Here is a 19,451-nt window from a genome sequence, read left to right as displayed (position 1 = left end):
ATTGCAGCTGTATCTGGTGCTTTGTCCTGTTTATTTTTCTTGGAACAATCAAATTTCTAATGCCCCTTTCCTTTACAGTAGTTACAAATATCAGTAGGTTTAGGACCCTTAAAATCAGATGTACCAGAGGTACCAACAGAATTAGAAGAACCATAATAAGACGGCTTCTTATAATTTTTCTTCCCAGAATTTCCCTGTCCATAACCCCCGCTAACTATTAAACCTGCGGCCTGATTATCTGTAACCGTACCAGCCGCCTTATGGCGCAATTCTCTAGTATGAAGAGACGATCTAACATCTTCTAGAGACACAGTATCTTTACCAACAATGAAAGATTGCACAAAATTCTCATACGACAAAGGCAAAGATACTAACAGAATTAATGCGGCATTCTCATCCTCAACTTTAACATCAATATTACGCAATTCTAATAAAATTATGTTTAACCGATCTAAGTGATCTCGGAGAGAAGTACCTTCCTGCATTTTTTGACTGAATAGACGTTGCTTCAGAAGCAACTTATTGGTTAAAGACTTCGTCATATAAAGACTCTCAAGCTTTGACCACAGACCTTGCGCAGATTGCTCCTCCGCGATTTCAATAATAACATCATCAGCAAGACACAACATAATTGTTGAATGTGCCTTCTCCTCCAGAACAACCATCTCAGCGGTGACGGGTTCTGCCGCCTTCTTCACAAGCGGCGCCCACAACCCTTGTTGTTTCAACAAAGCCCGCATCTTGATTTGCCATAGACTAAAACTATTCCTCCCCGTGAATTTATCAATCTTCACGCTCATCCCAGACATCTTTCTTACCAATTCAGGAGCCCAGATAAATCTGGCTCTGATACCAGTTTGTTATGCGGAAGCGTGAATATCCCGTGTTAGAAGATCATCTTTATAAGTGTCCAGAAAATATAATAATACGAGGCTTTTTGGGAAGGAGCCCAAGAGTAAATCCGTGAGAGCTTGGCCCAAAGCGGACAATATCGTACTATTATGGGTTGTGGACACATATGCAGCAGAGGCCCAACACGGGATATTCACGCTTCCGCACAACAATACAGATATATTTACAAAAGGCCTGCCTCGTCATTTATTTACTCGGTTTCGAACCAGTTTAAGCGTTCTTCCTAATGCCGCTCCAACTGCGGGGGGGTGTTAGTCAACGAAATATTTTGTAAATATTGTGTGTATACTTAGTCTTCTTAGTTAGTTGTATTCTATCCTTCTTTAGAATATTATATCCTAGTTTATAGCATTGTAATTAGGATTGTGGTTGTATCTTTGAATATAAATATGAATGATAGCAGATCAAACCCTTTTGAGGGATTACGATTATTGACACAACCCGTTGGACTCTTTCGGTAGCAGCAAGAGGAGCCCCCGAACCGATGATCGCCCGATGCTCAATAATAATATTATATGATAAAAATAACTTTTATGAATATTATAATAATGATAATAATAAGATGTTCTTAATCTTTGTATTCGTCTACTCGCATGATTTCATGTAGCTTCAAAAGCAATATACGCTGAAGAACAAAGATCCTCATATATATTGAATAATTGATAAGATGGTCAAAACTAATTAAGGTGAATAAAGACCAAGATCACACCATTTGTAAAGATAATTATAAACCCAACATAAATGCAATATCGAAAACGGACAAATGTAATAATAGTGATACTAATCACTCATTAGATCACCAACATAAATGTGATTGACCACCGTCATATAAAAATCATTAACTACGGAAATAAATGGAGGATAAAAACTAATAAACCATATTTAATATAAGTATTAATTACTCAAATATTAAAACTTATTAAATAATTTTTAAATCAGAATATTTTCCAACAATCATATTGTTAGAAAAGGTGGAGCAATATTACCGTAAATAATATTACAACAATATACAATAATATAAATGACGTAAATAAAAGAATAATAATATAAAATAGAGTAGAGAAGAAAGATGTAGCCTGGATCGAATCGCGCTAGGCGCTTTCCTAAGAGAGATAACGCCTCCACTGCACTGGTTAACAAATAGTGCGTTCCTCTCCCAAGATACGACAACCTGTTAGTCAACGAAATATTTTGTAAATATTGTGTGTATACTTAGTCTCCTTAGTTAGTTGTATTCTATCCTTCTTTAGAATATTATAAACTAGGATATAATATTCTAAAGACATTGCTTGTAATAAAATTCGTTGCCAAAGCCGTCAAACCCAACCTCTTCCTCGCCTCAAGCTTTCCTCGCCCAAAGCCACGACACATGGCATTCTCGTCTTGACCATCCCGGGTCTTCCATTTTGCGTTTATTACCTTCAAATAAAAACATTGCTTGTAATAAAATTTCAGCTTTTAATATTTGTGCTTCCTGTCAAATTAGTAAAAGCTCTAGATTACCATTTCATGATTCCAATTCACAAACAATTGCCCCGTTTGATATAATACACAGTGATCTTTGGACGTCACCAATTTTAAGCAAATCTGAGTTTAAGTATTACATGGTTCTAGTCGATAATTTCACGCAATTTGTTTGAGTTTATCCCCTCAAATTTAAATCACAAGTACGTGTTCGAAAAATTCCTTCAATTTAATCAACTCGTGCTCACTCAATTCAATCGTAAAATTAAAACATTTCACTGTGACATGGGTCGCGAGTTTGACAACAATAAATTTCATGATTTTTCCCACAAAAACGGCCTTACCTTTCGTTTCTCATGTCCCCATACATCGCCCCAAAATGAAAAATCCGAGCATATGATTAAACGACTGAATGCTATTATGCTCACCCTTCTTCACCATGGCTCCTTACCCCCTGCATATTGGGTCGATGCCCTCCATTCCGCCACTCACCTACATAATATACTCCCTACTTCCGCTCTTCAATTTCAAACTCCCACTTCCGCCCTCTACCTCAAACATCCCTCCTATGATCATCTTCGCGTCTTCGGGTGCGCATGCTACCCTAATATGTCAGCCACCATGCCTCATAAACTATCATCTCGTTCTGTCCAATGTGTGTTCATCGGCTACCCTCCAAATCAGCGTGGATATCGTTACCTTGATCTTAAAACGGGTCGTGTCTTAATTTCTCGTCATGTTATTTTTGATGAATCGTGCTTTCCTTTTGCGGGTACTCCTCACAATTACACCTTCCTCCACTCCTCCCCCGATGACAATAACCCCCTGCTTCTCCACTCTATTACCGCACCTGACCCCTCTGCCCTCGACATCACACCACGCGCACCCACCTCCCCTCGTTCTCCTGACCCCACTCCTCTCGACACCTCACCACGAACACCCAACCCTCCCTCACCCGTGACTACTCCTGTCACTAACCCCCCTGCTTCTTCTCCAACCCTCACCACCACTCCAGCTTCCGCCCCTTCCCCATCCCCACCATCACCACCACCACCACCTCGTTCTCGACCACCCCCACCTATCCCCACTCACTCTATGTCCACCCGAGCCATGCATGGAATTTTCAAACTCAAGGCTCTTACCACATCCACCACGGTCTCCTCCGTTCCCAAATCACCCAAAAGTGCCCTTGAGGATCGTAACTGGCAACTAGCAATGCAAGACGAATTTACCGCGTTACGGAACAATCATACTTGGGACTTGGTCCCTCGTCCTCATGATGCGCCCATTATTCGTTGTATGTGGTTGTTTCGACACAAATTTCATGCCGATGGCTCTCTTCAACGGTACAAAGCTCGTCTTGTCGCTAATGGCAAGACACAACAAATTGGAATAGACTGTGATGAAACCTTTAGTCCAGTGGTCAAGCCTACCACTATTCGTATCGTCCTCAGTCTCGCCGTCTCCAAATCATAGCCCATTCATCAATTAGATGTCAAAAATGCATTCTTACACGGGAATTTGGATGAAACGGTATATATGCATCAACCTCCGGGTTTTGTGGACCCCTCTGCTCCTCATCACGTGTGTAAACTTTGTAAGTCCCTTTATGGTTTAAAGCAGGCTCCTAGGGCCTGGTATCATCGGTTTTCCACATTTATTTTGTCTTCGTTGTTTATACTCAAGACGGCCAAAGCCACTGCTTACCTCCTGCTCTATGTCGATGATATCGTCATAACCGCATCCGATACTGCCCTTCTTCAAGCCATTATCAAACGCCTCGTCACTGAGTTTGCTAGGACTTATCTAGGCGTTATGCATCATTTTTTGGGCATCAAAGTTACTAGGTCTTCTCATGGTTTGTTTTTATCTCAAACTCAATATACCATGGATATTGTTAAACGTGCTAGCATGACTGCTTGCAAGCCAAGCACAACTCCAGTAGACCCCAGTTCAAAATTAAGTGCAACATCAGGTCCCCCTGTTGATGACCCCGCGTTATATCGAAGTTTAGCCGGACCACTGCAATACCTCACTATCACTCGCCCTGATATCGCATACGCGGTACAACAAGTTTGTTTGTTCATGCATGATCCACGAGCGCCACACCTTCAGTTTTTAAAACGGATAATCCGTTATATTCAGGGCACTCTTGATCATGGTCTCACATTGCATCCATGTCGGTCCCATGCTCTCACTGCATACTCTGACGCCGACTGGGTTGGCTGCCCCGACTCATGTCGTTCGACATCCGGGTACTGTGTATTTTTAGGTGATAATTTTGTTTCCTGGTCATCGAAACGACAAGCTACAATTTCTAAGTCTAGTGCCGAAGCCGAATATCGCGGTATTGCTAACGCCGGAGCTGAAACTAGCTGGCTCCGCAATCTTCTGCTTGAACTCCATATGCCTCTTAAGCGGTCTACTATCGTATTTTGTGATAACATTTCAGCGGTCTATCTTTCCGGCAACCCCGTTCAGCATCAACGAACAAAACATGTTGTGATAGACATACATTTCGTACGTGACAAGGTCAAGATTGGCGAAGTCCGTGTCCTTCATGTGCCTTCGGAATATCAATATGCATGTTATAACGGATGTAAGAAAGATAAATAAAGAACGTGAAAAAGACAACAGATTTACGTGGTTCACTAACAATTTGTTAGCTACGTCCACCGGCAGAAGGGAAGAATATTAGGAAACCCTAATAATTTCCTAAACAGACTTCAGACAACTTATTAAATAATTAACTACGGAAATAAATGGAGGATAAAAACTAATAAACCATATTTAATATAATTACTCAAATATTAAAACTTATTAAATAATTCTTAAATCAGAATATTTTCCAACAGCGGGAAGGTGGATTGCCGGAGGTGGGGGGAGAGAGATGGAAACAAATCAATTAGGTCAGGGAGGGAAAAAAATGACAAGGGTAAAATTGTAAAAAAACGTATGTGAAAGAGTAAAATGCGTATGTAAAAATGGTGGTGTATAGAAGATTCTATACACCGAGTCTAACCGTAGCATCTGCCACTCAACTTGTTTAATGTTCTCTATGCAATTGTATGAGTTGTGTTATTGTGTTGCGACGGTTTTACAAGATGAATATTGATATTATGATCTATGTTGAAACGATTTATATTCCATTTCACTGTTACATACACTGAGCAGAATTTGAGATTGTTTACTTTTAACTTGATAGTTCTAAGTATCAAATCCTGGAACTTTAAATATTGTTAAATCAGTTTAATTAATTATCTTGAGTTTTCAAAGAAGCTTTTATTAAGTTTAAATTTTTTAAATAGACACTTAATTGAATTGCTTGACTCCTAGTATCAGATTACAAAGAGAAACATAAATGTACTTCTTTTTACGGAGTATCATTTAAGTGAAATCAACATTGACGATGCAACATTGATACTTAGCTTCTACAACTTTTTTATTCAATCCATACTACGAGTATATTACTACGTCTTCAGTAGGCTTAGGCTCACATAACGTGGCATAAAACACAGGAGTACTACACGATAACAAACCCATTTTAACGATCAATGAATCATCCTTACATAATACTCCAGGAACTGCCCCAATTAAAAGGCCTTTGATTGTAGCAATCAAGGTTCTCGCCATAGCCAATACCAAAGATATCACAGTACCTCTTGTAAAACCCGATTCGATCCTCAACACGTGGGTCAGGTGTTGGAATATTACATTCGAGACCACCATTGATTATATTAGTAAGTAGACCATATCCTGCAGCTCGGCCACCAGCTTCATCAGCGGGCGTTGGTTGCCACTGACCGATCATAACTACATGACAAGATGGCTTTGGTGGTTGAGCTGTCATCCAAAACCATAGTGCTGTCTTAAATGAAACGGTGGGATCCGTTTCTACTAGATCCGGGTTACTTAGTAGGTCTAATCCTAATGCTTCTCCAGCCTGTCCATAGTTGTAACTAGATTTCTTGCCCGTGCGTTGCACAGTAACTAAATAGTGTTTTATTTTTAAGTGAGCTGGTAAATAAATGGAAGTTTTTTCATCTGGAAAATATAAATATTTTTTCATAGAATAACTCTCGACTTTAGGGTCATTTTGTTAAAATAATTGAAATGGATTTAAATGAAGTGTAATGCATGTAGCTATGGAGTTAGAATCACACCCTTATTTGTATTTATTTGGTTCCATCCGGAAATTGGGAATAATAATAGTGTGATATTATGTAGAATGGAGTCAAAAATATGGGTATGAAATTCCAAGAATTTTTAATGTGATTATAATCTATCAATTATACCTAATCAGTAAACAAATACGGAGTATCATTGTTTGGTTGCTGAAAAAACATTAGGAGCGTGGGCCGAATATTTCATGCCTTGAGACTGGTTAATGAAAAGTTTGTAAAAATGATTAAAATCTAAAATATTTTAAAAGTGAGAAATGCAATAATTAGATAGGTCTAATAACTTTACATGCATCTTTGATAGCAATAGAGCATTAGACAACCCCAACGTTATGCGGATGAATGCTTGTGTCATGACGATCGAACGCGAAAAGCAAACGACAAAAGTAATCTGCCTACACCACTGTCATTTTAAATGTAATATTTATCACAAACACCTTGTATTTATCTTATTATACCCACATATTTGCAATTTATTTGAAATTGAAATATTTAAATTTTTGTTTTTGAGTGAGAAGTATTTAAATTCTAGTTAAACTCAAACACACATAATAATGTGGGAGTCCTAGCTTTTTCTCTATACAACTTCTATGGTTGAGTTTTGGTTACACATGCATTTTATTTTATGTAAGAGAAAATTGTTGATTACAGCCTTATAAAAACTAATTTTCAAAAAAAAAATTATAAGGCTGTAATTTTCAAAAAAAGATTTTTAAAAGGATGTAATCAACAATTTTCTCTTTATGTAACAATCATTTATTTACTGATTTCTTTTAGGGCTCCATTCATATATTTACCTTTCTTTATCGGGAAGGTCATTTATGGGTAGTTTGATAATTTGCTTACCGATTCCTTTTAGGAAACTAAATGGAAAAAAATAATAAAAACATATTTCTAGGAGTGTCAGTGTGTCACACACAATAGACAATATGAGTTTCGGTTTGGTATGGATACAATACCAATGTGATTGTTATTTTCTCAAAGCGTAACCAATATCATATCATCTTATTTCACTTACCTATGAGCTTTATATGTTGGGTTTTTCTATCCTATGTCCAATGGACACATGTTAAAGAGTCATTTAAGAAAATAATTACCAATTTGGTAATTATGGCTTTATAATTTAAATTCTCATGAGATATTGGTGTAGTTATTTCATTAAATGGCTCCTTAACATGTGCCCATTGGGTACATGATAGAAAAACCCTATATTAATTTTATTATCGGCATATGATTATTTAGAATGCTCCGTGTATGTCTTTAATTTCCTATTTCTCAGGTCTAATAATAAAAACAATATGATTATATCACCCGTTTTTATATGCACCCACTACTTTCCATGTGTCATTTCTACCATGATAATCAACCTTATTTGCTCCGTATGGCATATTGTGACTCACAATAGCTCTTGGTATAGACGGGTGGGGCAAACAGACGGGTAAAGACCTCTAATAAAATGGGTAGGAGGACAAGGTGGGGCACCCCCCATATGCTTTCCACTTTATGACAAATGGGTATTTTGTGAAGGGAAATGGTATCCGTCTATTCGTATAGACGGATAGTGTCCGTCTATAATGAGAATTTGTGTCTCAAAAATTTAACAACTGGAGTCCAAAGGTGGTTGGCTTAATTTGTTAAGATCCTGAATAAAAAAATCAACACGTCTGAAATTCTACCATAATAATAACTCAATTTGATAGATTTTTGATATTTCTTAGTAATATCTCCGTCTCTATTTTACCAAAGTTTATTGCGCTACACTTGTTTTCGCTTCTTTGGAGAAAAACTATACACATTCAAAAAATAATAATAAAAGGGGTACATATATTTAAAAAGGTATAGAAAAATTAAATCTGGCGTAGCACTTTGTTTTCGCTTCTTCGGAGGAAACCTATACAGATTCAAAAAAATTAATAAAAAGGGTACATATAATTAAAAAAGTATATAAAAAATGGTATCTCGATGAATTAGTTGTATAATAAAAAGACCGTCTCTATTAGTTTTTTGGTTTTCAATCAACATATATACATGTTAAATATGTAATTTGTTACCCGATTCTTTACGTCAATGGCAACCCATAATTCATATAGAGTATATGGCATGATACTTATAATTGATTACCTTGTCTCCATGGTTTATAAAGGCTCAAGAGCATTCTTCTTGATGACCGTTATTGTTGAATCGTCTTTCTATGAATACATAAATAGCATAATTAGATACCAAATGACGACGAACCATTAATAAAAACTAAAAGAATGTTTGCCTCAAAATAAAATAGAAAGTGAAACGATAATAACTATGATCACTTACTTGATCAAGGAGAAAGGGATGTAGGGTTCTTCATGATAACAAATTCCAAAAGAATTGCAATGAAGTTAGGTTCCTGTGTAACAATATAAAAAAACCAATATATGAGTAGCAACACAAATTACATGTTGGTTAGTTAGTACTCCCTCTGTCCCGGTCATTTGTTGTCCTTTTCCATTTTGGGGTGTCTCAATCATTTGTTGTCCTTTCTATTTTAAGAATGAACTAAATGAGCAATTTGATCATTCACACTTCATTTGTTCCACTTGTCATCTAGTAATTGGGCCCCCTCCTCTTTCCTTGGTCTTTGTGCCAAAACCAAAGGACAACAATTGACCGGGACGGAGGGAGTATAATGTAACTATGGAGTATATACTATATCAAAAATAATTAAAATAAAGCATAGATTTACATGCATGATTTTTTTTTTCAGTCGAAATTTCCATGCATGATAATGATAAAGGGTAAACAATAATATATTAACTAAAAAGTAAAGAAGAATATTGACGTCAAATATGAGACATAAAGTGAAACTTGGGGAGGCTATTATTGTAGAGTTTGATGTATTATAGGTTTTTGGAATTATTAATGTTAGATACTCCGTAGTAGATAATACGGTATATACAAACATATTTATCAAACTTATCTTTTAGATTTATCTTTATAATTAATTTTATTTTAATTTGAAGTGTTTTAAAAAACTTGGAGTCGCTCCCGTTGCCTGAAAAAAGCCTCTTTTATATATATACATTGATTGATTGCTGCATGCATGTTTCATATCGCAATCACAAAAAATTAGTAAAGAGTATTGTACTATAAAAGTTGTAGATTAAGTTTGTGTTATGCTATGGTTTTGAGTTCAATATCACCACATTCAAACCAATACAACCCGATTGTAGATTAATTTTGTGTTTATTATCGATTGTTAGGGTTACTCACCCTATATAACATACTTGCATTTATCTTAACAATTGTCCTTAAATATTGAAGAGTCCTCTGTAAGGAATAGACAAGGTGGGAGAATACATACTAGGAAAGTTGTATAGGTCCACGACCATAGTATTTCTTTCCTTCGACGCAGGGCCATTGTGTCGAAGGCTCACAGTATGGGTTTGTGGCGAATTTTTTTCCAAAATGGAGTTTAATAACAAAGAATTTAACGAAATGGGGTCACTTTGAAACTAATTACCCAAAATGGGTCCACGTAGGCTCGGTTTTGGCGATGCTAGGTTCAGGATTAAGGTCGCTGAGTGGGAGAGCGATTTCAGGTCAAAACGCCCTCCTCCACAGCGACTTGGGTGTTTGCCAAAAAAAAAAAAAAAAAAAAAAAAAAAAAAAAAAAAAAAAAAAACGCTGTTAAATGGATTCGAACATAGGACCTCCCACAAAACTACAACTAGTCTATGCACCAAACCACCACTCCAAGCAAACTTAATTGTTTAAATGAAGTGCTGAAAGTAAATATTGAGTAATTATTGTTCAAGTCCCAAAATACATTTATAGTCTTAATATTAAATATTTACTTTTAAATGCACTAATAAATCATTAAACTATGCTTGATGTTTTGGTTAGAGTGTGAACTATAAATTGAAGGTTTTTAATCGCTGGTTCAATTCCCATGAACCCCACCTTGCGTTTTTTTTTTCTTTCTTTTTTTTTTTTTTTTGCAAACACCAAGTCGCTGTGGGGCAGGGCGTTTTGACCTGAAATCGCTTTCCCGCCCAGCGACCTTAATCCTGAACCTAGCATCGCCAAAACCGAACCTACGTAGACCCATTTTGGGTAATTAGTTTCAAAACCACCCCATTTCCTTAAATTCTTTATTATTAAACTCCATTTTGGAAAAAAATTCGTTTGTGGCTCCAACTTCTGCCTTGAAACAGTAACCCCAGGCGAATCGTCCATCTGGTGCACTATCCCATCCACCTGCAAATCAATATTGATTTTTTAGACTGCTATTCACTAAAAGTAATTTGGTTTTCCTTTTAGCAAAATTAAACTTTTAGTTGAAGCCTAATAGCCCAGGCCATCTAATAGCAAGTTTAAAAAGTTCTTGGAACTGGGTCCAAACTTTTTAGAGTCTAATTTGCTAGCTAAATGTCCACTTTCAAGTACCTTATAAAACAAAAATTACTAGTTTTTCTATTATATAGGGCTTGATAAAATCTTAAGAAAATGTATGGCTTCCAAAAGAACGACGAAGAATATAGATGGACATTTAAAGAAATGTGTAAATAGATTTTGTCCTTCGTCTCAGTCGACTATTGATATTTATTTATTGAGTATTTCTGTATTTTTATTTTCTTCCCATTTTTTTAAATATTTTTGAAGTGATAGTAAAAGTAAAAGGAGAACAAACCAGTAGTCTCATGAGAAGTCTGAGCAAGAAAAGAAGCAACTTCCCGCTTCCTGGTTTCCTCGTCACCAACAGTTCCAAAACAAGGAAAATACCTGGCAGCGTCAACAAATGCATCAAAGGTATAAAACCCTCTAGCAGGGCAAGCAGGGTTATTCCGTTGCAACAACATTTGATTAAACAAATCCTCATTTATTATGTCAGTAAGCTCACCCTCCGCCTCCTCGCAAGGAGGCGGGGGAGGTGACGGTGGTAACGGTGGTGGTGGAGGTGGGGATGGTGGAGGCGGTGACGGTGTAACACATTGGCTTTGACAACCTTCACCACAGTGTTCAGGCGTACTACCACAATATCCCCATTTACTACAGCAATGTCCCCCAGGACATAGGGCACCCCCTGCTTGGGAGCCACATTGTTGGGCTACTGCACTACTTGCTAACGATAGGAGGATGAAGAGAAGGGAGTAAGTAGCTGCTAGTTTTAGGCTTGTTTTGTTTTTCATGTTTTTTTTTTGTTTGGTTGAGTTGTGATGAAAAGGAGAGTAAATAAGCCTGAATTTATAGGGTAATGAGTATGGGAGTTTTCCTTGTGTGGCGATTGTGGCTTCGGCGCAATGACTTCATTTTCTCAGGTACCGCTCCGCCTACCGATTCCAATTGGGTTTCTTTAGCCTCCTCTCTCGCCTCCCAATGGACCTCAGCTCAAACTACCTACCATCCAAACATGCCCCCTGACCAGGCTCATACTTTTAATTCTAGTAGTGTCTTAACCCCACCTAATCTCTACCCAAACCGTTGGGCCCCTCCCCCGCGTTATTGGTCCAAGATCAATGTCGATGCGGCTTTCTCTCCCTCCTCCTCCTTGGCCGGTCTTAGTTGTGTTTCCCGTTGTCATTTGGGTGTTTGGATTAGAGGTTGGTCTTCCAAGATTTTAACCCACAACCCCTTTATTGCTGAGCTACTTGCGATCAGAGAGGGTCTCGTGTTTGCGGTTAGCAACCTTGGAAATTTTATTATTAGCTCGGATTGTATTCTTGCTGTTAATGCTATTTTGGGTCATAGTTGCCCGTGCGGGCCGTACACTAATATTGTTTTGGAGTGTAGGGAACGTCTAAAAGCCTCACCTACTGTGAAACTCACCTTTGAAAGACGGTGTACAAATCGAGTTGCAGACGCTATCTCCAAATTTGCGCTGAAGGATACAAACTCTAGCAATGGTTTTTTTGATTGGGGCACTGTTCCGCCTTTTGTATCTGCTTTGTACTCTTCGGACTTGGCTCTTATTTGTACCCCCCTTTCCCCTGACCCCCCTCCCTAGCTCTTTTGTGAACTCTTTCTATGATTTATAATATTGTTCCTTCTTTCCAAAAAAAAAAAAAAAAAAAAAAAAGAGTATGGGAGTTTTAGCTATTTTTTACATATTTTATCGACATCATGCACGTTTTCTTTTTTACATGCACGTTTGGCTTGAAGATCTCGCTCTTGAACAACGGACACTCAATTTGGGCGCCACCCTCTCACATGGGGTGAGTGGGGACCCCTTCAATAAACAATTGTTGTGAGAGGGTGGCACCCAATTTGAGCGTCACCCGGCGGCGCCCTATCACTATCCTTAGGAGATTATTGTATGTTGGGATAATATAAAAAGTGATTATTTTATGATATAAAGTAATTTATATTAATAAGTAATTACATATTATTCTTATAAATTGATCACTTTTAGAAAAAAGGCACTTATAAACATGAAGTGATCACTATATATCATAAAGTAGTATTCTTTTATCTATCGTGCCATGCATATACATCGATCGAACAAGATAATAATGGTTTTGAAGATATATTAAATTATAAGCAGTAATAATACTACTATTCAATTTCGCACACAAATTCTCATTATAGACGGACATTATCCATCTATAATGAAAGACGGGCCAAATATAATACCACTTTTTAAATAAGACAAACAACAAGTGGGGGTGATGGGGGCAAAAATGTCACCATTTTCATTATATTTAACTTGTTTATAGCAATAGACGGTTATACCCGTCTATAACAAGACTAATTGTTTCGAAGATGACCCTCACACCATGCTTGGCCTTTCAAAAGCATATTAGTATTAGTATAGTACTCCATTTGTCCTACTTAATTGTTTTCTTTTGTCTTTTACTAGTTGTTGCGCCGCGCCCTCCCGGGCGCGGAGCCCCAATTTGATTAACCGCTAACAAGAGACCAACAGGATTTCCGTGTAGGTAACGTGTGCCTTCCGTGTCGGTAACGTGTGTCTGGCCTTAGAATAGCATGTTAATTACTTTACCAAGCTAGCCCCTACCATTTAACATACATCGGTAGCATTACGCCACCATCTTAGGCACACAAAATCCTAGAGTACAGTTGGGTCACAAATCTGGAAGTAGTGTGCAGCACTGGAAAGACATAATAAAGGTAGGATGATACGGTCTAGATAGGATTCAGACGGGACAAAGTGAGGAATACATGTAAGGAGTAAAACATAGCTTTGCAGGAAAGATACACTTATACACAAAATGTAGGGCTTGTCTAGTAGTCATACATGTTACTAATCATCCGCTACATCCATTACATTGAAAATCCGTCTCCTAGTGCCCTTGCATAGCACACACATACAGCTATACCATCATATTCTGTCGTCAGATAACTTACCGTGTAATTTTTCATTCTCTGGAAGATTACTTGGTTGGTTAAAACAACACTAATAATAACATCTAGACCAGGCTCAGTGAAGACGAATTTAGAAGCACTGCAAGCAGCGTCTCTTGCAGCAGCGACTGCTATCCCAATATCAGCTTTCTTAAGAGTAGGAGCATCATTGACACCATTTCCCGTCATACCGCACATTTGCTTCCTCGCTTGCAACCTCTTTACAATTTCCTCTTTTTGCTCCGGATCATGTTACAAGTTCAAAGTCATAAATTATATTTCAGAAACTAAAATTTGTGTGGTCTACAAAACACATACAAACTAACAGAACTCTAAAGGAAAATCAGCGAGTCTTGTGGAGTAGTAAGATACGATCTCAGATGTGAGTCCAACTGAAATCCTTGTTTAGTCATTTAATAGGTCTGACAAAAGTATTAGGATACGATCTCAATTCTCAGATGCATTTCATTCACCCAAACCCTCAACCCTGTCGGCTAATTCTATGCATCAGTAAGTCATTCCTCAATCTTAAAATTTTGCATTTTGCAGTAGAGTGTAAGGTACAAGTTGGCAAACACTCAATAAAATTTTAAACAAAAAACACACACAACAAAATTAAACCCATTGAAAAGACCAATCTAAACCCATTAAAAAGACCAATCTAAACCCTGGAAGTATAACAAAACCGGTAAAAGTACTAAAAAGGACAGAAACTGCAGGCAACGCGTCATAACGCAACTGACTATTGCAAATGACAGAATTTGAGACCAATTAAAAAACGCGACCATGCTTCACTTAGAAATTGAGTCAAAACATTTTGTAAATAATAAAAACTCAAGTGCAATACCTAAGAAATTGGTTTTCGTTGCTCCGGGCAGCATGCCTCGTCACACCTTTCCAGGCCTCTCATCGCCTACAGCCCTACATAATGCCATCTTCTCAATTTCAGTCCCGAAATGTAATTGTTCAAATCATTATATCCACATATATGCCCATGTAACTAAATTAAAACTATTACAATCAAACAAACATAGTAAGGCACTTCCATTGTCTGTACACCTACAATCTGTAAGGTATCTTTGCTTATCTTTTAATGATATATTGGAATAATTTGGATAAGTAACCACCCTAATCTAACTCTAAAACTTGTATACCACGTGAAACTTATTGTCATTACTTGAGTTGTATTGTACTGAGCTTAGTTAAAGACAAATGACTCGATTGAATCAAAGAAATTCCAAAGTAGTACAAGTTACCCAACAGCGTTTAACTGGAAGGTGGCATATTACTGTGTAGTACAAGTTACCCAACCCATGGATCTTTGATGTGATACAAGTTACCTAACCCATGGATCTTTGATGTGATACAAGTTACCTAAATGTCAAAAATAATATTTTACCTGGAACGTGGCATATTACTATGTAGTTGCTGGCCCATGTATGCCCCTGAAAATTTTAAAACAAGAATTAGAAGGCTTCACAATTAATGTCAACCACGAGCAATTCGAAACATGATTGTACAACAATAATAAAAGAGATAAAATTAGGGGTGAAAAGATGGCGTATTACTGTGGGAATCCCAGGCATTCGATTGCCTCATATAACAATCATGTCATGTACAATATCTGAAATGAACTACTTCAATTCATAAGAGATGTACATTTGCAAATGGAAAGTAGCAAACCTGCTCCTTAGATCACTAATGTGCCCGAAATAACCTATGCGTCAAATTGTTAAGCATGGGGGAAGCTCGGTTCTCCCGAAAAGCTAACAACAGAAGCACGAGTTGGACATTTAAAAATCCCTCAAAGCTACATAGGTAGAAATGTCGTCTTATTATTAAATCAGTAATCTGTAGCCCTGATAATATATTTGGGCAGCATCAGTTATTTGCAATCTTGATAAGGCAGTCAGTCACACAGCTCCTGTGGCATGCAAAACATAGGCATATGATCTGCTCCTTCAAGCTCTTCAACCTCCACTACACCACTGTTATTAGCCAACCATCGCTGATATACTTGGATGATGGCTTGGTCTTCTGTACATACCAAGTAAACTCTCTTCACTGATCCATATTTATCCTCGGACAATTTCGTCTCCGGCTTCCATAAATCATGGGAGAACATGGATGATGGCCTTTTCAACATCATAATCAGCTCCAAATCCTTGACGTACATCATATGCAAAGTCATCACCAATTTTGTAAAACAGTCAGATTTTTATTTACTTCTTTTCAAAAATCATACGACTACCTTTTAAGGACTCCTAATTCTAAACATTCACCAAATAGCAATGTTAGGTGTTAAAAACTTAAAAAAAAGGGATGTGAATAAGCTGAACTGGATCTTCTACTTGAGTCACAGCTGAGCTTAACCTAAAATGAGCTAAGCGCAAGTTGAAAATGGCCCGAATCACAAGCTCATTTAGGCTCGTTTATACTTTATTTAAAATTGGTGTCGCCTAATATTTATTGTGAAGAGGAAGTGAGATTACAATACCTCACGGGGCGACAAGTGATACATCTTGGACAAGAACTTTGAGCCAAATAACATTGTGGTCCGCGTCTCCTTGGATCACCCGAGTTTTCGAACTCGTATCAAGCCAGAAATCTCCTTCCGAATTCACTTCAGCAAACTTCGCCAATGGTTACAAAAAATGAAAAGTTTAGCTTTCACAAACAATATGGCATGCAACTATCACAAAAGACCGTCTCATGAAAGAAAAAAGACAAATAATAATCACCAATTACATCCAATGTCTTAAAATAAGCTTAGGGAGAGACCGTCTCTTGTAATAACATAAGGTATAATTCACCTTTACTGTTTTACATGAAAGAAAAGGTGAACGCACACAATTATCATTCTATCAAACATCTGACAGTATTGACATTCTCCATTTCGAAATATAGACGGAAAAAAAGGACGCATTTAGATTTTAGAAGTCGTAGGTACCTTGTCGAAAATAAAAAAAGGGGTGTGCTGATCATCAGGCATGAAAGCAGCCAAAAAAACAGCAATTTCAATCTTTTCAGGAAACATTTCCATTGCAATTGACAAACTGAGGCCACCGAGACTATGCCCAACAAGTATAACCTTCTGATCTTCAGGTTGTGCTGCAGGGAACTCGATCAACGGTTCAGAATAGTCGCGGAGGGTCTGGACCTCCTCAATCCTCGTAGGGTTGATGCCACAGGCTGCCATGTCGAGGGCAGTGACACGGTGCCCTGCATTTTGTAGGAGGGGCTTAAGCTTGTACCAACACCATGCACCATGACATGCCCCATGTACTAACACAAAGTGCTCCTCACTGATTCCCCCTGACATATTTGTTATTGTTCTCAAGTTGTGGATATAGGGTACGTTAAATGTCCTCTATTTATAGGCCGTATGGGGCTATGGGCCATAAGGTCCACTTCACATGCCGTAGGTGATTTTTTTGACTAAATAGGGTTATTTGATAAATTAATTGGAACTATCTAGTTTAGATCACGTGCATCGTACCTTAAGTCTGACCACAAATACTTGAGTAAACAAAATTTCGGAAAAGAAGTCGCTAAGAAGAGCACTCATACTACAAACTGCTTAGCACCTTCAAATTCAACCGAGAGAGGTGAGGTCAAAATAGATGAACAAGCACCAAAGCTCTTGAAAGTAGCCACTATCTTTGGCAGAGGCCGCTTCATTCACTGCATTAATCGACGAACAATTAGCAGCATACAAACCATTATTTCATCTAACATTTTGTCTACATTGCTCAACCCGGTGACCACAATTCTGTTATCTAATATAGTCAATTGGGTGTGACTTGTGAGCTGATGATTAGCATTGATCACACACTTTATTTTGAAATCCAAACAGCAGAAATTACAATTATAGCATATCAAAAAGTGATTTATGGGCAGACAAATAAATATCTATACAAATAAATATCTATATATGGACAGACAATTAAATCCTTATTTTATAAGTCTATAAAATTGAATCAACCACTAATCGAAGACGACTAATTCAGAATCAAAATGGTTTACTAAATCAGCAAGATTTAGTCCCTCCGTCTAAATCATTTATTTATCCTTTGTAACAGTATTTTAATCAAAGGTAAACAAATCACGGAAACATATATGGTAGATCTGCATGAAAAAAAGTAGTTAGAAGGAAGGTTACCTTGCGATAAGTGGTACCATCAGGCTCAACAATCCAACCAACTTCAGCACAAAGAGCATTAAGAACTTCATTATTTCACAGTGTTTAGGGAGACTATAGCTTCCTTGAGCTCTTAAACCAGCAAATATTATAGCAGCAATAGCTTGTCTTCATCTTTCTCTCTTACGATTATTCTCCCTTTCTCTCCAAGGAGGCTTACTTCTTGATGCAGCTGTAGCTACCGCCCCCGCCTCTGCTGGTGGCTCCCTCGCTGGCCATCAAGTAATAAGGGAGGGAAGAGAAAGCATAAGGTGTGTGTGATGTGTGTTGTAATAGTAATAAGCAATAATAACACTACAGATGCTTTAACTCATCGGTCAAAAAAATGGGTCAAATCAAAAGATAATTAGAAGCCATACCTTCGAAGACAAGGTTGTTACCGAGCTCCTAAACCCTAAACGAAAAACAATGAAAAATTCAGTAATAATAATAAGAACAAAAATAACAACAACAACAACAACAACAACAAAAACAATAATAATAATAATGGAACACACAATCGCTCATAAGGAGTAAATACCTTTGAGCTCCTAAACCCCAATTCAGGAAATTGAAGCAAGACAGAAGCACACAACTCACCACGAATTTTCAAGTAACGGCTCCTATCACGAGGCGCCAAAATTGTAACAGAAATATCATATTCAGCCCAATCTCTAACAACAACGGTAACCCAGCAAAACATAAACTCATGGGGCAAAAGACCATGTACAATAATCACAAAGAAACACATATAAGCCCCAAATCGCATAACCAAAACCCAAAAAACAACATAAACACCATATCTAACATAACCAAAACTAATTTAATCCCAAAAGCTTATCATAAAAAGAACAAAACCAAAAACGGTAAATCAATTAGTGATAACAAACCCTGAATTGGAAACCCATAAGCTGATTATCACTTGGATGTTGAAAGAAGACGACCCAAAAGCCAAAATCGATCAACGGTACCAAACGAGCTGTACAACTTCATGTTCTAGAGGCAAACTAAAGATATAAGCGAAGCACAAGAGGAGAACGAAAGACGGAACATGAAAGATAAGGAGAAGAGATTATGAGATGGAAAAGAGCCACCATTTTAGGAGAAAGGTGAAAATTTAAAATGAAGAATCAAACCCTAAAATTCAACAGGGCACAAACAGAAAACAAAGAGTAAATTAATCAACAACAAAATAAGAAAATCGATAACGGCCAAGAAAACAAACCAATTGTCGTCGTCATCAGCGTCACCGCCATCGTCAACATGCCAGTTCATCATCGTGATTGACCGATCGTGGTGTCAGGGTAGAGAGAAGAGTGAAGTGAAGAATGAAAGAGGAAGGCTTTATGAGATGGAAATGAGTGGATGGGAACAGA

The 19,451-nt window shown here is 37.6% G+C and overlaps 2 protein-coding genes and 1 long non-coding RNA gene across 3 annotated transcripts; all 3 read right to left on the bottom strand.

Moving 5' to 3' along the window:
• Positions 1-5,941: 5,941 nt before the first annotated feature.
• Positions 5,942-11,744, bottom strand: LOC141592172 (putative inactive chitinase-like protein LaCIC). Its single transcript, XM_074412765.1, has 5 exons — positions 11,224-11,744; positions 10,716-10,790; positions 9,895-9,973; positions 8,864-8,866; positions 5,942-6,335 (listed from the first exon to the last, which is right to left on the bottom strand). Exons 1-5 carry the CDS (start codon positions 11,720-11,722, stop codon positions 5,942-5,944), a joined length of 1,050 nt encoding a protein of 349 aa, XP_074268866.1. The 5' UTR covers positions 11,723-11,744.
• A 1,965-nt stretch (positions 11,745-13,709) lies between these two features.
• On the bottom strand, positions 13,710-15,402 carry LOC141592170 (uncharacterized). The gene is made up of 2 exons (XR_012521076.1): positions 15,295-15,402; positions 13,710-14,816 (listed from the first exon to the last, which is right to left on the bottom strand). It is a non-coding gene; the product is annotated as an uncharacterized LOC141592170 (long non-coding RNA).
• Positions 15,403-15,591: 189 nt separating this feature from the next.
• On the bottom strand, positions 15,592-18,373 carry LOC141592169 (salicylic acid-binding protein 2-like). The gene is given in 5 exon segments (XM_074412762.1): positions 15,592-16,059; positions 16,393-16,474; positions 16,476-16,528; positions 16,846-17,579; positions 18,058-18,373. Coding segments are annotated over 4 exon segments (762 nt in total). The 5' UTR covers positions 17,218-17,579; positions 18,058-18,373; the 3' UTR covers positions 15,592-15,804.
• Positions 18,374-19,451: the final 1,078 nt, after the last annotated feature.

The sequence above is a fragment of the Silene latifolia genome, chromosome 7, assembly GCF_048544455.1.
Source record: "Silene latifolia isolate original U9 population chromosome 7, ASM4854445v1, whole genome shotgun sequence".
Classification (NCBI taxonomy): domain Eukaryota; kingdom Viridiplantae; phylum Streptophyta; class Magnoliopsida; order Caryophyllales; family Caryophyllaceae; genus Silene; species Silene latifolia.
Note: the sequence above shows the minus strand (reverse complement) of the source record. Positions and strands in the feature narration are given on the sequence as shown.